The sequence below is a fragment of the Monomorium pharaonis genome, chromosome 2 (assembly GCF_013373865.1).
Source record: "Monomorium pharaonis isolate MP-MQ-018 chromosome 2, ASM1337386v2, whole genome shotgun sequence".
NCBI classification, from domain to species: Eukaryota; Metazoa; Arthropoda; class Insecta; order Hymenoptera; family Formicidae; genus Monomorium; species Monomorium pharaonis.
This window is the reverse complement of record NC_050468.1, coordinates 18,439,140-18,458,310: the sequence shown is the minus strand read 5'-3', so window position 1 is coordinate 18,458,310 and position 19,171 is coordinate 18,439,140. Positions and strand designations below refer to the sequence as shown.

The window sequence follows — 19,171 nt, the reverse complement described above, 5'->3', positions numbered from 1 at the left end:
ATCGTTAACGCATTGGCGAATCTCTGTTATAGTATCTCTACGCGTACCAAGTGTTCGGTGTAAACTAGGCCATTTTTTCACTCGCGTATATGTATATGTATATTAATGTTCATAGATTATTAATTTAAGAAAACTCAGTGGTACATACGTGTTGCTCTAAAAAAAACTAGAAGCCGCAGAAATCGAGTGCAATTAGGTTGAAATAAAATATAAAAAGAGGAACAAAAGAATAGAAAAAAAAAAAAAACGTTTCCGCCATTTCTGCTTCGTTCGCGTGTCGGTGTAAGTGCGATGGTGTGAGTCTCGCGTCCTCGACGGCTCGACGTTCCTTTCACCGGCAGGTCCGTTAACGAATTGTACTCACGCCTCTCCTTGTATTTTTCTTCATCGCCTTCTACATATATACATACGCCTAATCGCTGCATCTCGAAGTATTCCTTTTTTGCATATATGACTGCAATTGAAAGCACGAGTGCGAGCGTTCCTGACGCGACAGTGTCACCGACGGTGTCTGCGATACGTTAACATGTCTGCTCTTCAAAAGTCAATTTTGAAATCCAGACTACCACCGTCGGCTGTCAATTTTTCGGCTTTGAACGCCAGGTTTGTGGAACACAAAAGTGGAATTTCTAATATAACAATGCCATTAATAAGTTGAGGAGAGTTGCTGCAAAATCTTATAAAAAATTTTTTTTTTTTAAGACTTGGGAAATCGAGGGGAACCCAACGGAAGAGAGACTATGAACCGGTGCGGTGGAATCCATACTTTGATCATTCCAAGGATGTGGTGGTTGGACAGAATACTTTTCACGTTTATATCAAGGGCACCGAGGGACCGTTATTAGTTTTACTGCATGGTGGTGGTTACAGTGGTCTAACATGGGCAGAACTTACAGTAGGTATTGTTTGCAATTGCTAATAACAGCATATTAAAGAAGCTGCATAACACATGCGTTATGAATTTTAGAAATCGATTATGGCAATGATATTGTGTAGAGTCATGGCTATTGATCTTAGAGGTCATGGGGATACTCACACCACAGAGGATGAAGACTTATCCGCGGAAACTTTAGCATCGTGAGTAAAATGTATTTTATTAATTTTGATTATATATGTGATTTTAGATGTTATGTATTTTTATCTTAACCCTGCGTTAGGCGAAATATTTCTGTACTTTTTAAAACAATTTTTTAAAATTTATATTTGATAAATTTTACATTAAACTTTATAAAACAATAAAAAAATTACTTACATTTGTATTTGTTGTGTAAAAACGGCGACGCATTATAGTCTGAATATGTATCCAACAGATATTGCGCTTAACACAAGGTTAAAGGAATTCTGGAGTAAATTACTGACATTTTTTATTAGAAAATATCTTTAAATTGGCTTTTCAATTTCAATAATTGGTTTTATTACAGAATTCCAAATTCTTTTACACAAAGTGAGGGATCAAATGGCGATTTCATATTAATTACAAAAAATTTTTGTAATTAAACATTTTTGTTGTAAATAAAATTTTTTATTATTAATATGAAATCGCTCTTTGTCCTCTTCATTTTTATGTTTTAAATGTATAAAAGAATTTGGAATTCTGTAAAGTCAATTTAAAGTTCTTTTTTAAGTAAAAATATGTTGGTAATTTGTTTCAGGATTTCTTTAAGCTGTAATATAAAATCTATATCAGATTATACAATAGAGATTAAAGATTGCGAATTGGAGATTAAAGTTTGACCATTTAGATAATGTTAGTCTGTTTTGTTCCGATTGATAATTGAATTCTCTTATTTTCCCAATTAACAATTCACAATCTTCAGTGTGTAATCTGATACAGCCTTTAGTGTGATAAATATGTGATAAGTTTATTAAAAACTATTTGCAAACATAAAAGAAGTAAAAATTTTGTTTTCTCAGTTTTTAAGTACATTACTACTTGATGTATGAAGCTGTTACATAAAATCTTACCGAGACATATTTGTCACATCCAATAACTTATAACTTGTTTTACACAATTTTTTTTTGTCATTTAGGGATGTTGCAGCTGTTATAGATGCAATTGCGCACGATACTCCAATAATTCTTTTTGGTCATAGCATGGGTGGAGCAGTAGCTGTGAAAGCAGCTCCACTAATTCCAAATTTATATGGATTAGGAGTTATAGACGTCGTAGAAGGCACGGCAATGGATGCATTAGCCTCTATGCAGAGTTTTTTAAGATCCCGACCGTCTAGTTTTAGCACTATATCTCAGGCTATAGAGTGGTGGTTAGTATTTTTTAATATAGGAAAGCTTTTGATATATTAGTCATCATATGATTAAGTATGATTGGTGTTCTTAATTTGGAAAAATTTCGAGAAAAATTTGGTTTTTTCTTTGTATTTTTCAAGTTTTTTTTATTTTAAAGATATCACTTTTATTGTCCTTTCTTTTCAATTTGTCAATTTTAAATTTCTTTTACATATAAAATCTAATAAGTAATTAATTAATTAATAAAGTTCGCTACTATTGTCACAGTTGTGACATTTTTTCCTATTTTTGTTATATTTTTGTGGAAAAAAGAAAGATCTATTTTTTCACATTTTTATTTTTTTAGAAAATTAAGAATACATCAGTACTTTGCTTTCAGTTTTCTTTCGTATTTTTTCGAAAGAAAATGAAAACTTCGGCTTTTTCTCGATTTTATTTTTCTGGAAAACACCTTAAATATACTATTATATTAATTACAGTTAATTTATTGCTTGAAACTAATTATAATTTAGTTATTCAAATGCTTAACATATTTTTATACATGTATAAAATAAAATTGTGAAGATAGAATTAATTCTTAATTGATTTTTTCAGCGTTCGTAGCGGGCAAATTCGAAATATACAATCGGCAAAGGTCTCGGTTCCTGGACAGATAAAGAAGTTAGTGAGTTCTTATGGATATTTAGATTTTTATTACATCTTTTCTATATTGATATTAAAATAAATCGAATCATGCAACACACGTGCCATTTCAGCATTGAAACTAGCAAATTAGCAACTCATGATATTGACTCATTGTCAAGCCAATACAACACGTGTGAATCTAACCCAGAACCAATTGTATCGCGAGATGATATCATCCAAGAGGAAGAGTCATCCAGTATGCCACCGCCACCATCTGCGTCTTCTGCTACTACTATTAACAGAAAGTATGTCTGGAGAATAGATCTGTCGAAAACGGAACAGCATTGGTTTGGCTGGTTTAAGGGATTATCGACAGCATTTTTAAATGTCCCTGTACCAAAAATGTTGTTGTTAGCAGGAGTTGATAGATTAGATCGCGAACTCACTGTAGGACAAATGCAAGGTATGTAATTTTAGTACTGGCAATGCGCTGCATAATTTATGCAATATTTTAAAAATAAAATATATACTTGTATCTCTATTCAAATAGGTAAATTCCAAATGCAAGTATTGCCCGCTTGTGGGCATGCTGTTCACGAAGATGTTCCGGATAAAGTAGCGGAAGCTATTGCTACATTTATGGTCAGGCACAAGTTTGCAGAGCCAGCATCGGATTTTCCGCGGTAAGCTTAAGTGTATTTTTCCATCTTCGATATTCACAATTTTATCAATATTGTAAGATTTTTTTGAGATAAGACGCATAGCGTCTATTTATATTTTTGATACCTTCTACGATTTTTTTTAATTTGATGAAATATATATATGTATATATATATATATATATATATATATATATAATTTGTTATGATTGTTTCAGAACTTTTCCAGCTTGTTAAGAAAAGAATTAAACAGTTGTAATGTAAATGGGATAATGTGAAGAATATTCTTTTAATTTAGTTAATATATTAACTTTATTTATTTCAAGAGATTATAACCACCAAATATGGAAACATATACATGTATAAATAAAATATTTATCTTGATGAGAAAAATAAATGTTTTTTATGTATGTTAATTCTTTTTTCTTATTGAAGTTTAAGTTTATTAAAAACGTTGATTTTTACAAAGTTGTCAATATAATTTGATACACATAGACATCATAATTACTTGAAATATATATGTTTATAACATTTATTTTATCCAGTCTACAGTACATTTGGTTTAAAGCACTTATTCCTAGCAAAAATTGATTCACAATTTATTAATGATTTATTACACAAAAAGTTAGATATTTATGAAAAATAATGTTATTTTTATGAGAAAAAACATGTTTATATATATTGAAAATTTGTTTTTATATATTATAAGTTAATACAAGTAGATACGAATTATTACATATTGTCAACAGTAAAATTATTTTTGACACTAAAAATTTATAGTTGAAGTATTATGTACAAATAAGTGCTAAATATAATATTTGGTGGTTACAATGACTGGAATTTATCAATACAGTACGAAAACTTGTAAAAATCCTATAAAAATTCCTTATGCTAAAAAGAAATATAATACTTATTTAAATATAAAATTATCTAAAATTTTTTTATCTAAAACAGTTTCAGAAAAATAACAGTATGATTAATTTAACATGCATGCAATATCACAAGAGAGCAGATTCTGTTATATTTCTGAAACTTAACTTATATATGATTATAAATATAAGTTGCACAATCGCAAGTCCAATTATTGTTCTTTTAGTAAAAATAATTTACATGTTATTTATTAAATTTTTTACCACAACGCAAGGACCTGCACGGCCAGCCTTAAGAGGAGCAACCTTCAAATATAAATACACGTTTAAATTTACAAGATACATTTAAAATTATTTGGTATTAAACAGAGGAACCTAAGAACGGTCATTGCGTCGTTTTAAGGTGTTTTCATCCATCAGCGTCTCTATGTGCACATTGAACTACGTAGTCAAATATCAATCAATCCCGTAGGTAATGTGCATGACTTTTTGGGTCTCTTCTATGCTATGTCCACGTTTATTTGGTTGTTCTATTTCATGCTATATATACCCGTAAATTTTACAATTATATGCATTCATATTTTAAATCTGTTTTATGCAAATGTGCATAATCATGTTCTATAAATGTGCAATACCACATATACATGATATACATGATAATTCAATTAATTGATTTGATAAAAATTCACTCACCGATTGCTGTCGCTGCTCCTGCTACATTCCTTTTCCGGAATACCGAGTCCATGCATGGATGCCGCTTTCTCCTGACATCCTGCTATTCTCGAACCGCACGTTAATAACAATCGCCCGATACTTTATTCGGCACTCCCGATATTACGGATAATATGTCACACTAGTAAAACGTAAACCGCGCGCGAGAATTTCACTTGGCGCGACCGTTACATTTGAAAAAATACGTGAAAAGTACGGCTCGTTTGATTGGCGGCGAATCAAAAAAGAAAATATAGCAGAAAAGTGGTATGATGCGTGACGTCACGAAACGAAACCCGAATAATAAAGTTTCATTATTGGCACGATCGACATTCTACCGAACGGATTGCGTATCCTCGAGCGAATACGCGCACATGAAAACTTTGCTCGGAACGAAAATCAACACGGCACGAAAGTGGCGTGACGTCACGTAACTTCGTGGAAACGCAGACCGAGGAAAGCGGTTGAATGAAAATTACGCACCGAGATACAACGAACGGAGACAAATTCGTTTCCAGAATTTTCTATTTCGTATGCTCGCACGACAACTAGTAGCACTTCACTTAATTGGCACTCGCGATATTCTACCGAACGTATCGTCTTTACATTTTGCTCGAATGCGCACGCGAACACTTCATTCGAAACCGAAGGCAAACGATGCCGCGCTTTACACACGAATACGATCTCTGCTCTCTGCTACGTACGATCTCACATGGTTCGCGTATCGTTTGTTAGCACGACGGCACTCTCAACACAACATCGTACCTGCGCACAATGAATTCTGAACGCGAGACACGCACGGAGTCGACAGAACGTCCGACCGACGCTGGAGTGTCGTACGTGACTGCTGGCAGGTAGACTCGGCAGTACTCGGCGCTAGTCGGCGCCACTCGGCGTTGCTAGGCGGTTGACTCGCCGCGCCGCTGCCGCCATGTTGCTCCGTTACTCCGCGCTCCAGCGTCGCCGGTCAGACGCATCAGACGCTCTGTCGACTCCGTGCGTGTCTCGCGTTCAGAATTCATTGTGCGCAGGTACGGTGTTGTGTTGAGAGTGCCGTCGTGTTAGCAAACGATACGCGAGCCATGTGAGATTGTACGTAGCAGAGGTCGTATTCATGTGTAAAGCGCGGCATCGTGCGTTTGTCTTCGGTTTCGAGTGAAGTGTTTGCTCGGGGATACATTCGGTAGAATATCGCGAGTGCCAATTAAGTGAAGAGCATACGAAATTCTCGAAACGAATTTGCCTCCGTTCGTTGTATCTCGGCGCGTAATTTTCATTCAAACGGTTTTTTCACCGCTTTCCTTGGCCTGCGTTTCCATGAAGTTACGTGACGTCACGCCACTTTCGTGCCATGTTGATTTTCGCCGCCAATCAGACGAACCGTCCTTTTCACGTATTTTTTCAAATGTAACGGTCGCGCCAAGTGAAATTCTCGCGCGCGGTTTACGTTTTACTCGTGTGTGATATATTATCCGTAATATCGGGAGTGCCGAATAAAGATCGGGCGATCGTTATTAATGTGTGGTTCAAGAATAGTAGGATGATGTCAGCAGAAAGCGGCAAAGGAATGTCAGTAAAACTGGAAAAGGAACGTAGCAGTAGCAGTAGCAGTAGCAGTAGCAGTAGCAGTAGCAGTAGCAGTAGCAGTAGCAGAGTAGCAGTAGCAGTAGCAGTAGCAGTAGTAGTAGCAGTAGCAGTAGCAGTAGTAGTAGCAGTAGCAGTAGCAGTAGCAGTAGCAGTAGCAGCAGCATCAGCAGCAGGAGCAGCGGCAGCAATCGGTGAGTGAATTTTTATCAAATCAATTATTTGAATTTATATCATGTATATGTGGTATTGCACATTTAATAGAACGATTATGCATATTTGCATAAAACAGATTTAAAATATGAATGCATATAATTGTAAAATTTACGGGTATATATAGCATGAAACAGAACCAAATAAACGTGGACATAGTATAGAAGAGACCCAAAAAGTCATGCACATTACCTACGGGATTCATAGATATTTGACTACGTAGTTCAATGTGCACATTTTGTGCACATAGAGGTATTGATAAATGAAAACACCTAAAACGACGCGATGACTGCTCTCAGGTTCCTCTCTGTATTAAGTTACAGGACTAGTTTATATACTCACAGGTTCCCATTCGTTGAGGTGTGGATCATAGGCTTCTACTAATGTGAGATATTGTTGACCGTCGTATCCTCCTACGGCCATAAGCCGATCACCTAACACACAAACACCGACCGCATCTCGGGGAACACTCATTGGCGCAACCATAGTCCATGTATCGGTTTTAGGATCATACCTATATCGTTATATACATTGTATTACATATAAACAGTAACTTGGAAATTTTGACACGCAATATGTAATAGCTGCTTCACCTTTCTACGCAGTCGAATCTGCTAGCATTGGGATTACTAGCTGGAGCATCGTGACCTCCGAGTGCATAAAGACAACCATTTACCACTCCGACGCCTACACCGCCTCGTCTCTTCGACATAGGTGCACACGGTGTCCACTTGTTTGTATGCGGGTCGTAACATTCTACAGTATTTAAACAGGAACTGATATCTCTTCCTCCTACAGCATACAATCTAAAATAGCATAAAATATTATATCAAAATTATTTTAAAAACTCAATATTTAACTCAATATAAATGAGATTTACAATTGTTATATTCATACAAAAACATTTATTAATAACAAAATGAATGATAGATGAAAATAGATATATGTAAATTTGATAAATCTGTAAAAACTCACTTATCATTTAACACAGCCACACCAACTGTAGATCTTTGTATGGACATAGGGCATATTGAACTCCACTGGCGCGTTGCCGGATCCCACCTCTCTACTGCATCGAGAAAACTCCAACCATCGTGACCACCAACGGCATATAAAGGTCCACCTAGGACTGCTACTCCTAAAGAAAATTATAAAATATTTACCAAAGATTTTTATAGTATTTACCAATTTTTATTATAAATAAAAGTCGATTGTTTTAATTTCTTGGAAAACTTATTTATTTCGAATAAACATGTGTCTATCTATCTTTTTTAATAAATAAATACAGATAATAGGTATCTGTCGGTTAAAGCTTTCCAATAAATTGCAGCAATCGCTTCTAAATGAAATGAAATGAAATAAACTTTGCAAACATTTTTGCATCGGCACGTACCTAATCCGTGACGGTGCACGTTCATAGGTGGTAAAGTGCTCCAAGTAAGGGTGGAAAAATCGAAGCATTCCACCGTGTTAAGTGTTTTTAAACCGTCCCTACCGCCCGCAACAATTAATTTCTTATCAACTACTACTGCGCCAAATTGTAATCTTCTGCTGCTCATAGCAGCTAAAGGTTTCCAGGCGTTATCGCGTAATGAAAATGCATCTATAGACGTCGCACCTGGAAATTATGTTACGCAAATTATTTCGCTTGGAAAAACTAAAATAGTGACACTATTAATATGATATATCTTCTTTACATCGTGATCGATATTAAGTAATTTATTCTGCATATTGGTTAAATTACCTTTATTGGCGTCCATTCCTCCAACAACTAAAAGAGTTCCCACAGTGGCTTTTCTAGGTTTTGTTCTGCCCGTTTGAAGCAAGGGTCTTCGCTCAGGAAGCAAATGATACTTCAATGCTTCCATTACTAATTCTTGTGCCATTCTTTGGTCTTTGAATATTTCATTACTCTCAATATTGTCAGCTATAAACTGTTTTGATTTATTAGTTGATTTAATACAAAAGTTTTGCAAAGTGAAAAAATAAAGTTATTGATATACTTACCGCGGGTGATAGCAATGGTAATTTGACTAAACCTAATAATCTACTAGCATCTTTACTTCTGTTTTCTGGATCATGTTCTAGCCAAGTCACTAAAGCCTGAAACGAGTAATAATACTAATAACTTTCTATACTCAGCTTAGATATTTTAATTGTATGTAAGAAACATTTGCTTATGAGATATTAAAAATATCCATGAATAGTAAAAAAAATTATAATCATAACTTTCTCTTAATATTTCATATAAAGTTTATTCGCTCAATAAATTGTTTTGCATTTGTGTAAATAAAAAAAAATTATAACTATTAGCTGAATCTTACATGAAAGATAGTTTCCTCTGAAGGGACATTAAGATCCTCGGATTCAAATAATTTCGCAACCTCGTTAGCAGACAACAGTAAAAACTCTTGATTTTTCGTAACTTCCATGAAATGTTTAGTGGTATATGCATGTGCGTGTTCAAATAATTCCGAGCAGCCTTGTGTATCAGCGAAGGTCCGTATGCCCAGGCAGTTGCTTGGATGGAGTTGTTTGACAAGAAACTGGCAGCATGCTTTAATCACTGGATTTAATTGTAATAGACACGCTGTTGCAAGTAGAGTCTCTACACTATCTTCCTGTAATTCTATACAACCTTGCAAAAATACAAAAAATTGTTAAGAATTAATGAGAACAGTTTAAGAAATTATTTGCAAATACATTTTTCAATTATTATAACATTAATATTCTTGAAATCTAAAGTAAAATTTTTTTAGAATCTTTTGAATCAGTTTTCTAACTAAATTACTATTGTTACCTGTGTAACAATAAAGAACCAAAGCCCATAATGCATCCCCATCAACATCCATTAATTCTATTTCATTTTGTGCTGATTCTCGCAGAGAACTTGTGAACATGGCAGCAAAATATTCAGAACCAGCACTGAGTACTAATCGGTGAGCTGGAACGCGTTTATTTCCTATGGGAAAAGTACAAATTAGAGAAAAAAATATAAAGAATAAAAAATCTTAAGTTATATTGATTATGAATGCAAAAAATATTTTCAACATATTGAAATATTGAAGAATATATTCTTCTTATCATTCTAATTTTTATTGGTTTAAGAAATTTTGAATGACAACAGCAAATTATTTATCATAATAATAAAAAAATTTCTCTATGGATCCTCAATTTTATACATAAAAATATATAAAATAAAAAATATACATATGAGAATAATATTATTTTATATCCAAATATTTTTATAATTCTCATAAAATAAAAATTCTTATTAATTAATTAATTGAAACGTGATTTAATTAATCATTATCTGAATCATCAACTTCAAATGACAATTGACACACCGTCAGGTGCGTTGTTATCGAAACAAAGCGTTCGGTACACTCACCCGCGATCAGCGTGACGTCTGTCAGCTGTTGCTTGTGCAGATAGCTCTCCATAACGCGAAGGCTACTCTCTGCGTGCTTCGGCGAGATGGACACGCACGACATCATGCTCGAGATGCTGTGTTCGCTGGCGTCTTTATCCAGACCCACTAGGAATTCCTGCTGTTGTTGCTGCTCACCTTTGTTTGCGGCTCTCGCGGGAGAGCTTCCCGCTATTTTCGACATGTTTGCCTGCGCTCGCGTCCTTAATCACAGCTAGAGTAACAGTGACGACGACTCGCCAACGGCCAGGACACAGTGCGAGGAGACGATGCCGTCGTTCCTTAGAATGCGCCGATGTAAACAATGAATCGCGTTCAACCGCGGTCAACGACCATCGTCAAGACCGTCCCGCGGGTCAGCGCACTCAGCACTGACTGCTGCCGTTCTTGTATTGCTAGCCGTTTGGTCGGCTGCATAGTGCATCGCTGCATCAGCCCTTCTACTCGTTGTTCGCTGGCGCGACGTTCATACGTCATACGAAGGATAAACAAAGAGCTAGGCATATACACAGCGGCTCGTCAGCGTAGTGTGGTGGTAGCGAAAGCGCACGGAGCTGCTGCGGAGGTACCGCAGATCCACTTCGATTTAGAGTCCATTAGAGTCCTCTCTTTCCTACTCTTCACCCCATACTCGTTTCTCTTTACATACCTACCTCCCCCCTCCCTCCACACACACACACACACCCGCGTGCGCGTATATATACATCATATATGATTGTATGTTAAGTATCCATAACATGGATAATTTGCATTGGAGGGAAGCGTGTATTGGGAGTCGTTTATCCATTAAATACAGATGCTATGCAAATATTTCCTTCGGACTTGAAATTAGATTTATTAATTTTGAGACAAGAGAGAAAATTAAAATAAACATAAATTTTAATACTATGTCGACTGGTTTAAGTTATCCTTTTTTTCTCTCTTGCTGTATTGGAAACCTTGAACGATCATTTATGGTTAATTCCTTTTTTTACAATGCAATTTCGTAGTGAAAAAAAAAAAGACCGTGACTCATGCTAATCAAGGTTGATAATACATGTGTGGCATTGACTTACCATGTAATATTTATATTAAGACAATTATAAAATAGTTGTTACTTATATGTATAATTTGACTTATATAATCCAATGACAGTATTTTGACTCAAATGAAAAAAAGTTTTATTCTAATTATATCTGAAACGTATAAATAAAATATATATAAAAGAATAAACATATTTACAATAGATATTAGAAAAAAATCGAATTTATTGTACTTCAATGTAAATATAGATATATTTCTATGGATAAATGTTGCTTTTGTGCGAGTTTATTCTACATTTAATAAAGTTAATTTTTAATACAATACACACATGCATCACAACTATGATGATCATAATCATGTAATTTATTAATGAAATAATTCATATTAATTAATATTACTGTAAGATCTATTTTATTGAAATTTAAGCTTGATGTACATGTATGCGTGTGTGTATGTGTATATACAATTTAATAAATGTGTGGATAATTTTTTAATTATATATTACATATTTCTTTTATAACTTTGGTATATAACACTGAACTGGTTTATGCAACAATTAGCTGCAACTTTTGCATTTATGCAATTTCTAATTACTCTTTCTTTTAGAATATTATTTGTTAGTATATCTATTGCAAATGCAATTGTATGTTACATAAAATCTACATGAATTCTAAAACTGCAAGATATATTTACGGTTACGAAGTACAATAATAAATATTATACTATACATGCAAATATACAAGAATTTTTACAATGAAATATAATGAACTGTACATAAATTTTCAGCATTCCTTTACTAATAGTTCGAAGATTTCACTGAGTGCTCTTTTATTTGTTGCGTTTATCTATACTTTGCGACATCTACTTTATGCATTTTAACATGCTGGGAAAAAGCAGCTTAGCCAACATGGTGGAAGTTAATGGATTATTAGGAGGCATTCAGTAAAAAATTATCTAATAGCTGCTTTTTTGTAGCAACCACTCATTTTATATCCATTAAAAATTAAAATAAAAGAATTTAATACAATTGTATGAATAAATGCTTTTGTAAAATCTTATATAAATTAAACAAAAATGGCAGTAACAGAAATGTCTCGCATTGCATAAACGTGTTGCGATTGTCGAATAAATTTGCTACTAACATTTATAAATGTTCATGAAAATACTTCCTTCTTTCTCTTTCTATCTCTCTCTTTTCCATCTCGTTGCAACAATGTTTAATTAGGAAAATGTTTTTTTGTTGAATATTACTTGAAAATCTATATTTAATTCTAACATTTAAGAAAAATCAAAAGTATATGAATTATACAGGGTGTCCCAAAACATGTGGGTCAACGCTCGTAAAAAGGTGGAAGGGATCGAGATGAACATAAAAGTTCAATTCTTTGTCTTGGGTTAGGTCCACCAATAATCGAAGTATTAATTTTTCAAATTATGCGAATAAGAGCGCGCCGACGGAAGAGCTCGATCCGCCCGAGCCATAACACGGAAGAAAAAAATCTATCGTGAATGTATGATAAGCTTTCATTAATTTACTGTTCACAATTACGATAGAAATTAATTAGATTATTTGCAGATTCCATACGTTAATATTTCGATTATTGGTGGACTTAACTCAAGACAATATTGGACTTTTATGTTCATCTCGATCTCTTCTACCTTTTTACGCCTTGACCCACATGTTTTGGGACACCCTGTATATAAAGAAGCTACTCATTTTTATTCTGTAGAAGCTTCTCAATTTAACGAACATTTTTAAAGTTTATTATATTTTTTTCTAATATAATTAATAATAAATAATTATAATTTTTCTCGCAAAAGATAATTTCTGCACTTATATAAAAAAGCCGAATATGAGAAATCACATTGTGTTTAATTAATTTAAATTCAAATATCTAGGCAAAAAAATTGCGAACTAAGATAATTAAATTAAGGATGTTGATGCATCTTAATGTTGTGCCGCGTATCCTTAGTCGCACCATAACACCTCCAGGTGTTCTTCGTTAATGCACTAGACGCAGATGGCTCCGCCGCACGCTTGATCGGATTTAGTTGAGGCATCCGTTGATTCCGAGAAAGACCCGTAAAAGGGCCTTTTTCGACAACAGCAGAACCGATCGAGCAACTCCGACAGATTACTTCTTTCAGAATCGTCCCTAAAAATGCCGCTTGACGCTTCGTCCGTGCATGGAGCTATAAACGTCTGTAAGTCGTTTTTTGGGAAACCTTCACGATAATAGACTTTAATTGTGTCATACGCGTCCATTATCACAGAAATGAACAAGCTTAAGACAACATAAATGTACAACGAAATAAATGAATATAAATATATTCTAGAGTACCACCATAACACAGCCGATTTGGAAGACGTGATGGAAAATGTGGCGAACATGTCATCGCCGTTGATTAACGCAAATAGACACTCAGAAGTGGTCGCGAGGGAACGAAACTTCATATTGTATGGACCGAGCACCAGCCAACCGCAGAATGTAAAACCGGCGTAAATAAGCACCGCGCATATTAAGAATCTCGCTACCTTTGGTGTCGCCTTCTTTAGAGTTAGAATAACAACGTTGTACGTTTTGAAGAAGCCAAGGTAGCGCAACACGCCGAACCATACGAGCAGATTCCCGGTTCCGAGAAATATGCTGCAAATATTCCAATGATCACTCTCTGAGTGTTTCCGTTCGATTTGCTCCTTCATGACGGTACCAATGATAATAAGCAGATCGTTGATGATGATCATGATGTACCACAAATTCAAGAATTCCAGTCGACCTTCGAAGCTTAGCGTTGTGCCGTATGTTTTCTTGAAGAAGTTAATAGTCTCGAACTTGAGCAACTGTGCTCTGTATATCGCTCGCGAGCATAACAGCAAGGAAATCGTGCAGATCAGTATGACGAACAAATTCAGCAAAGTCCTCAGCGCCGATTCGATGCGATTGTCCGTGATGTAACGGGTATCACCTTTGCACTGCAACTTTCTTGCTTCGGCGTCTAATGAGAGCAGCATCTGTCCGTCGAAGTCGCGGTTATCAAAGATGATTTTGACGTTGAAACGATAACAATCAGGAGGTGTCATTGGTCCGGCCGCTTTCAGATTCACCGTTTTCAGAGCGAATTTGAGATGTGCGCGTACTAGTGCGGAGAAATTAACGTTAATGTTTCTGTCCTGCAGAAGACTGTGCGATGAATTAAATGTATTAAAGGTTTCAAGACTGATGTTCATGCACGTTTCCACAATCTCACTGTCAAACACGTAACTCTCATTGAAACCAAATATAATGCCCTCCTTATAATGGTAAAGACATAAGATTACAGGTCCGACTGAATTATCCTCAGCGATGTAGGAGTACGAACCGATAGCATCATCGACGTTGTAATAACCGTGCAAAGCGTAATCAATAGCGTCATAAAAATCGCTTCGCTTGTATATAGCTAATGGTCCTGTCGCAGGTGGATACGCAGGTACCTGAAACATTTACGAATGTCAAGTTTATATTCACGTGCTTAGTATTTATAATATAGTATAAAATAGCAACCCAAAAAGGGAAAAATTTCTATGTTATAATCGCAGCATATCTACTTAGGTACAATTAAGATATAAAGCAAAATAAAGTAAAAATACAGTGACTTAAACTTGCTCCTAAAACTCTCTTTCAAGTCGTAATAAAAAATATTATAAAAATTAAAATATTATAAAAATATTATAAATATTATAAAAATTAAAATACTAGGAAAGAGAAAAATCGCCATAAATGAGCTTTGTTTTTGGACAGTATTTCTTAAATAAAAGCTAGAATTAAAAGTTTAATAACAAATAAATACAAACTAGAAAGTGTTTTCTATCAGATGATATAGTTGTTTTTATAATAATGTTGCGTATTTTGTAGGAATTAATATTTTCACGATATAACCCTTCCCCCCCTCAAAAAACTGGATTCCATGAGTGAGTTAGATAGTAATGGCAGAATTCATGCAATGGAAGAGTTATATATATAAATATAAAAAATATATATATAATTATGAAATATATTGAAAACTAAATAATAAAATATATTTTATAATGTATTAAACAACAAAGTTAAAATACTAATGCTAGAATTGATCATTTTAAAAAGCAATTTTAACTTTAGCAATTTAGGAATTAGAAATTAAAAATAAACAGTTTATTTAAGAAACAGACCCTTTTTAAAATTTGAAATAAAATATCTATATTAAAGAAACTTAAGAAAGAACACGCTTTGGTGCTTACAGAGTTGCAAATATATGGTTTATACGAAATGAGAAAAATATTATGAAAATATGAAAGAAAAAAATATGAATAAAATAGTTTTAAGAAGCTACGAACATGTAAAACGATATAATATTATCAATAATGTACTCACTATTGTTTAAATTAAGCAATTTGCAAGAGAAGATCGTGAAAATTTTATTCTCACTTTTGAAGATTTTTAACAGAAGATTTTTACAGAAAAAATCCATGAATATATAAATTATGGGTTTTTATTTCTTTAATTATCTAAGCAAATAATCTTTTTATTAGTATTCATACAGTGCAATATTTAGCTTTTGAAAAATAATAGGAGCTCATTTAAGGCCACCGGCTCAGTATAGTCGACTTTCCTCTGTCTTTCGTGCTATTTTTCATCTTCTGCTCGATAGTATTAAAAAATGAAAATATTATTTAGATTTATGATATGATCAAATTGCATACCTCTTGAGCAGATTCCCATCCCATTAAAAAGAGATGGGAAAACGTGATTCGGTTGTCCCACGTATAATTTACGTGCATGTAATTGTTGTGTGCAAATAAACAGAGCTGCACGGTCACAAGGATAATCTTGATGACTTGGACGACAAACTTGTAAGGAAAACGGCGTTTTGCCTGCCACTTTTCGATCGGATTCATGAAGAAAAATCGCAGTTTGCGCCGCATTTTTTCTTCTGCAAACGTTGCTATTGGACAAGCCTTACATTCCATTGGAGTAGAATGGTGTTGTCTGTAATGCATAAAATGCATTTTATGTTTATTGTGTTTTATAGTATTTCCACCGAACATCTTTTTAAAGACCGATTGTTCCATGTTTTTTGGTAAACTTACCTATTAAGTAAACATATGTCTATCTTTATTTTTCTTTCTAAATACATGAAGACAGATACGTGTTAGGTAAAGTTTCCCAATAAATTGGAACAATCGGTCTTAACTGCATAATTACATTTGATTAAACTATGAGAGAAAAATTTTGTTATAATAATTATTGAAAGATAATAAATATTGGAAAATTTTTTAAAATAAATTCTAATAAGTTCTAATAATTTTTGTCAAAAACAATTTTTTTCTGTAATTATGTTTATTCTTAACATAATATTATATTTTTATATTAATTTATATTTAGATATTGTGTAATTTTTATTTGCTCTTATCAGATTTTTTTTTTCTTTATCCATCCATCTAATTTTTATTTGATAAGGGAGGAAAATAATTTTTTCTATTTACAGAAAAGTCAATTGATTGTATATGCAAAAGTGTAGGCACTTTTGCTACAAATATGTAGTAAATAATAATGACATTTCCGAGAATGGTAAGAATGATAGATAAATTAAAAATGTGATAACGTACTAAACTCTCCGAGATTACATTCACGTAGGCATAATGTAAAATATATGTGGTAAAATACATATCAAAGTCACTGCAGATAGTGACTTTTTGTATATTGATGACGAATTACACTTTTAAGGCAATGCATACCTAATAGTACTTATCTTATCTTTGAGAATATATCGACTAATAAATTAGAAGCTGACGAAATTACATGCATAGTAATTATTAATGAATTACTGCCTATATTAATATTATAATAATTTGTATTGAATGTTAATGCACATGAGCACAATTATGGAATTACGTAAAAAATTAAGTATAATTATTAATTTACTTGCACTAATAAACATTATTTCTTTCACATTCAATGTAAATGATATATTTGCACATAAAAATGTAAAAAAAATACAAAATTAAAACGATACAAATCAGATTAATAAAAATTATTTACAATAATGGATTAATAAAGTGCTGACAAAGTAACATTACTAATTACAAAACAATGTATTTTTAATCATAATAATATAGAAGAACAAATTTTATAACTGCATTATTTCAACAATTTAAATATAAAATATTTGATATATTTACATTCTGTAATAAGAATGACTATAAAGATCTGTATGATGTCAAATGTATATTGTATTTATTGCCAAGTTTTATGTTTATTTTTTCAATACAATTATTATTAAGAAATCACATGTAAAAGATGATACAATTTTTAGAAATAAAATAAACAGATATTATTAAGTATTTTGTGGTACACAGATAAAAAATATAGAAATTCTAAATCTTTATTTATCTTTATTTTTCATTATTCAGACGATTATTATGTGTGGGACAAGCAGTGTGTTTATATTCTCTGGTCAAGTATCTTCTGAACACAGTTTTTGTGACAGTGCAAGGCAAAATTAGCTATAATCTTTTCCAAGTTACTCGCTAAGAAATGCTTGTGCGTTTGGAACAATCAAACATGAGTCGTTTTATAATAGCATAAATGTAGTTGTAAGTGATTTTCAGATTTTATAGATAAAGAAAACCAAGATTAAAGTTATTTTATTTTGATAAAAATTGATATAAAAATTGCAAGTATTACACCTTACAATACTTTACAACCACTTACAACTACATTTGCGCTATTATAGAATGATCTTACATGTTAAAAACAATCAAACAACACAACATTATCAACATTATAATTATAACAACAGAGCAGAGTTCACTCGGTTGAAATATAACAAAGAAATAATGATATCAAGTTTGTTGTACGCCACATCGACCTAATTATCAATGTAATTTTAGTGTTTGTCGATAATTTTTATAATACAATTATAACAGTCAATCTTTGACTAGACAAAGAATTTCGATAAGCGCACTCGCGTTGTACGAACCTCTGTTCGCTGACTTCGTTCAGCAATGTATTCTCGCTAGCTACTTCCTCCTCCTCGCTGTCATTGGCTCCGTGGCTCCAGGTGCGGTTCGGCAATTTGTTCCCCACCGAAGAACTGTCTTCATCGGCTCCGTGGCTCCAAATGCGGTTCGGCAATCTGTTTCCTATTGAGGAATTGTCTTCATCTTGCTGAATTCTCTTGCGCTCCATTTTTTCTCTAACACGCACAATGATTGGAAAGCAAATGATGAGCGCGCACACGTGGAAATGTCAACAGAGCGAGCGTCCTATCTATCTTGCGGAGTCGTCGTCGTCGTCGTCGTCGTCGTCGTTATCGTCGCACCACCCTTCAATTGACGTTGAACATCCAGCTGTTCACATGCGTGGATCTATGTCGGATAATGCATCGGAATGAATGATCGTGGCATTGACGTCATCGCGTTGATAGATTAAACATTATATACCTGAGCGCAACACGTAATTGGCAGTAAACGTAGTGACATCAAATCATCAGCCATCGTACACCATCCGACATCCGACTCGATGCAACAACTGAGCTAGACTAAATGGACTAAAGTGACTAAATGTCTGTTCGTCTGATCAAGCGACTGAGGCGACTGAGTCACTGAGCTCAATTGAGAGACGATGTGCGCTATTAACTCGAGATGGCGCCACTAAAAGAGTATGGCTAGATGGGAACCTGAGAGCGGTCACATCCTCGTCGACCCCGTCAAGTGTTATATCACGAATCGCAACACTTCAATTCCGAGCACGAGACACTCATGCACACTGCGCGTACATCACGCTCCGTCGGCT

At 33.9% G+C, this 19,171-nt stretch overlaps 3 protein-coding genes and 1 long non-coding RNA gene across 4 annotated transcripts; 2 read left to right on the top strand and 2 right to left on the bottom strand.

The window, feature by feature from the left end:
- Window positions 1-48: 48 nt before the first annotated feature.
- On the top strand, window positions 49-3,946 carry LOC105839146 (protein phosphatase methylesterase 1). The gene is made up of 8 exons (XM_012685238.3): window positions 49-603; window positions 703-895; window positions 968-1,077; window positions 2,031-2,264; window positions 2,842-2,907; window positions 3,003-3,334; window positions 3,422-3,554; window positions 3,749-3,946. The coding sequence occupies exons 1-8, from the start codon at window positions 527-529 to the stop codon at window positions 3,765-3,767; spliced, it is 1,164 nt and encodes a 387-aa protein (XP_012540692.1). The 5' UTR covers window positions 49-526; the 3' UTR covers window positions 3,768-3,946.
- Window positions 3,824-12,709, bottom strand: LOC105839147 (kelch-like protein 5). The gene is made up of 10 exons (XM_012685239.3): window positions 10,299-12,709; window positions 9,708-9,869; window positions 9,232-9,545; window positions 8,915-9,010; window positions 8,652-8,841; window positions 8,301-8,525; window positions 7,883-8,045; window positions 7,501-7,713; window positions 7,250-7,421; window positions 3,824-4,705 (listed from the first exon to the last, which is right to left on the bottom strand). Exons 1-10 carry the CDS (start codon window positions 10,519-10,521, stop codon window positions 4,637-4,639), a joined length of 1,827 nt encoding a protein of 608 aa, XP_012540693.1. The 5' UTR covers window positions 10,522-12,709; the 3' UTR covers window positions 3,824-4,636.
- Window positions 7,530-8,266, top strand: LOC114254981. Its single transcript, XR_003626303.2, has 2 exons — window positions 7,530-7,621; window positions 7,899-8,266. It is a non-coding gene; the product is annotated as an uncharacterized LOC114254981 (long non-coding RNA).
- Window positions 12,710-13,166: 457 nt separating the features above from the next.
- LOC105839145 (mucolipin-3) lies at window positions 13,167-19,171 on the bottom strand. The gene is made up of 4 exons (XM_012685237.3): window positions 18,820-19,171; window positions 18,357-18,744; window positions 16,078-16,363; window positions 13,167-14,832 (listed from the first exon to the last, which is right to left on the bottom strand). Exons 2-4 carry the CDS (start codon window positions 18,563-18,565, stop codon window positions 13,372-13,374), a joined length of 1,956 nt encoding a protein of 651 aa, XP_012540691.1. The 5' UTR covers window positions 18,566-18,744; window positions 18,820-19,171; the 3' UTR covers window positions 13,167-13,371.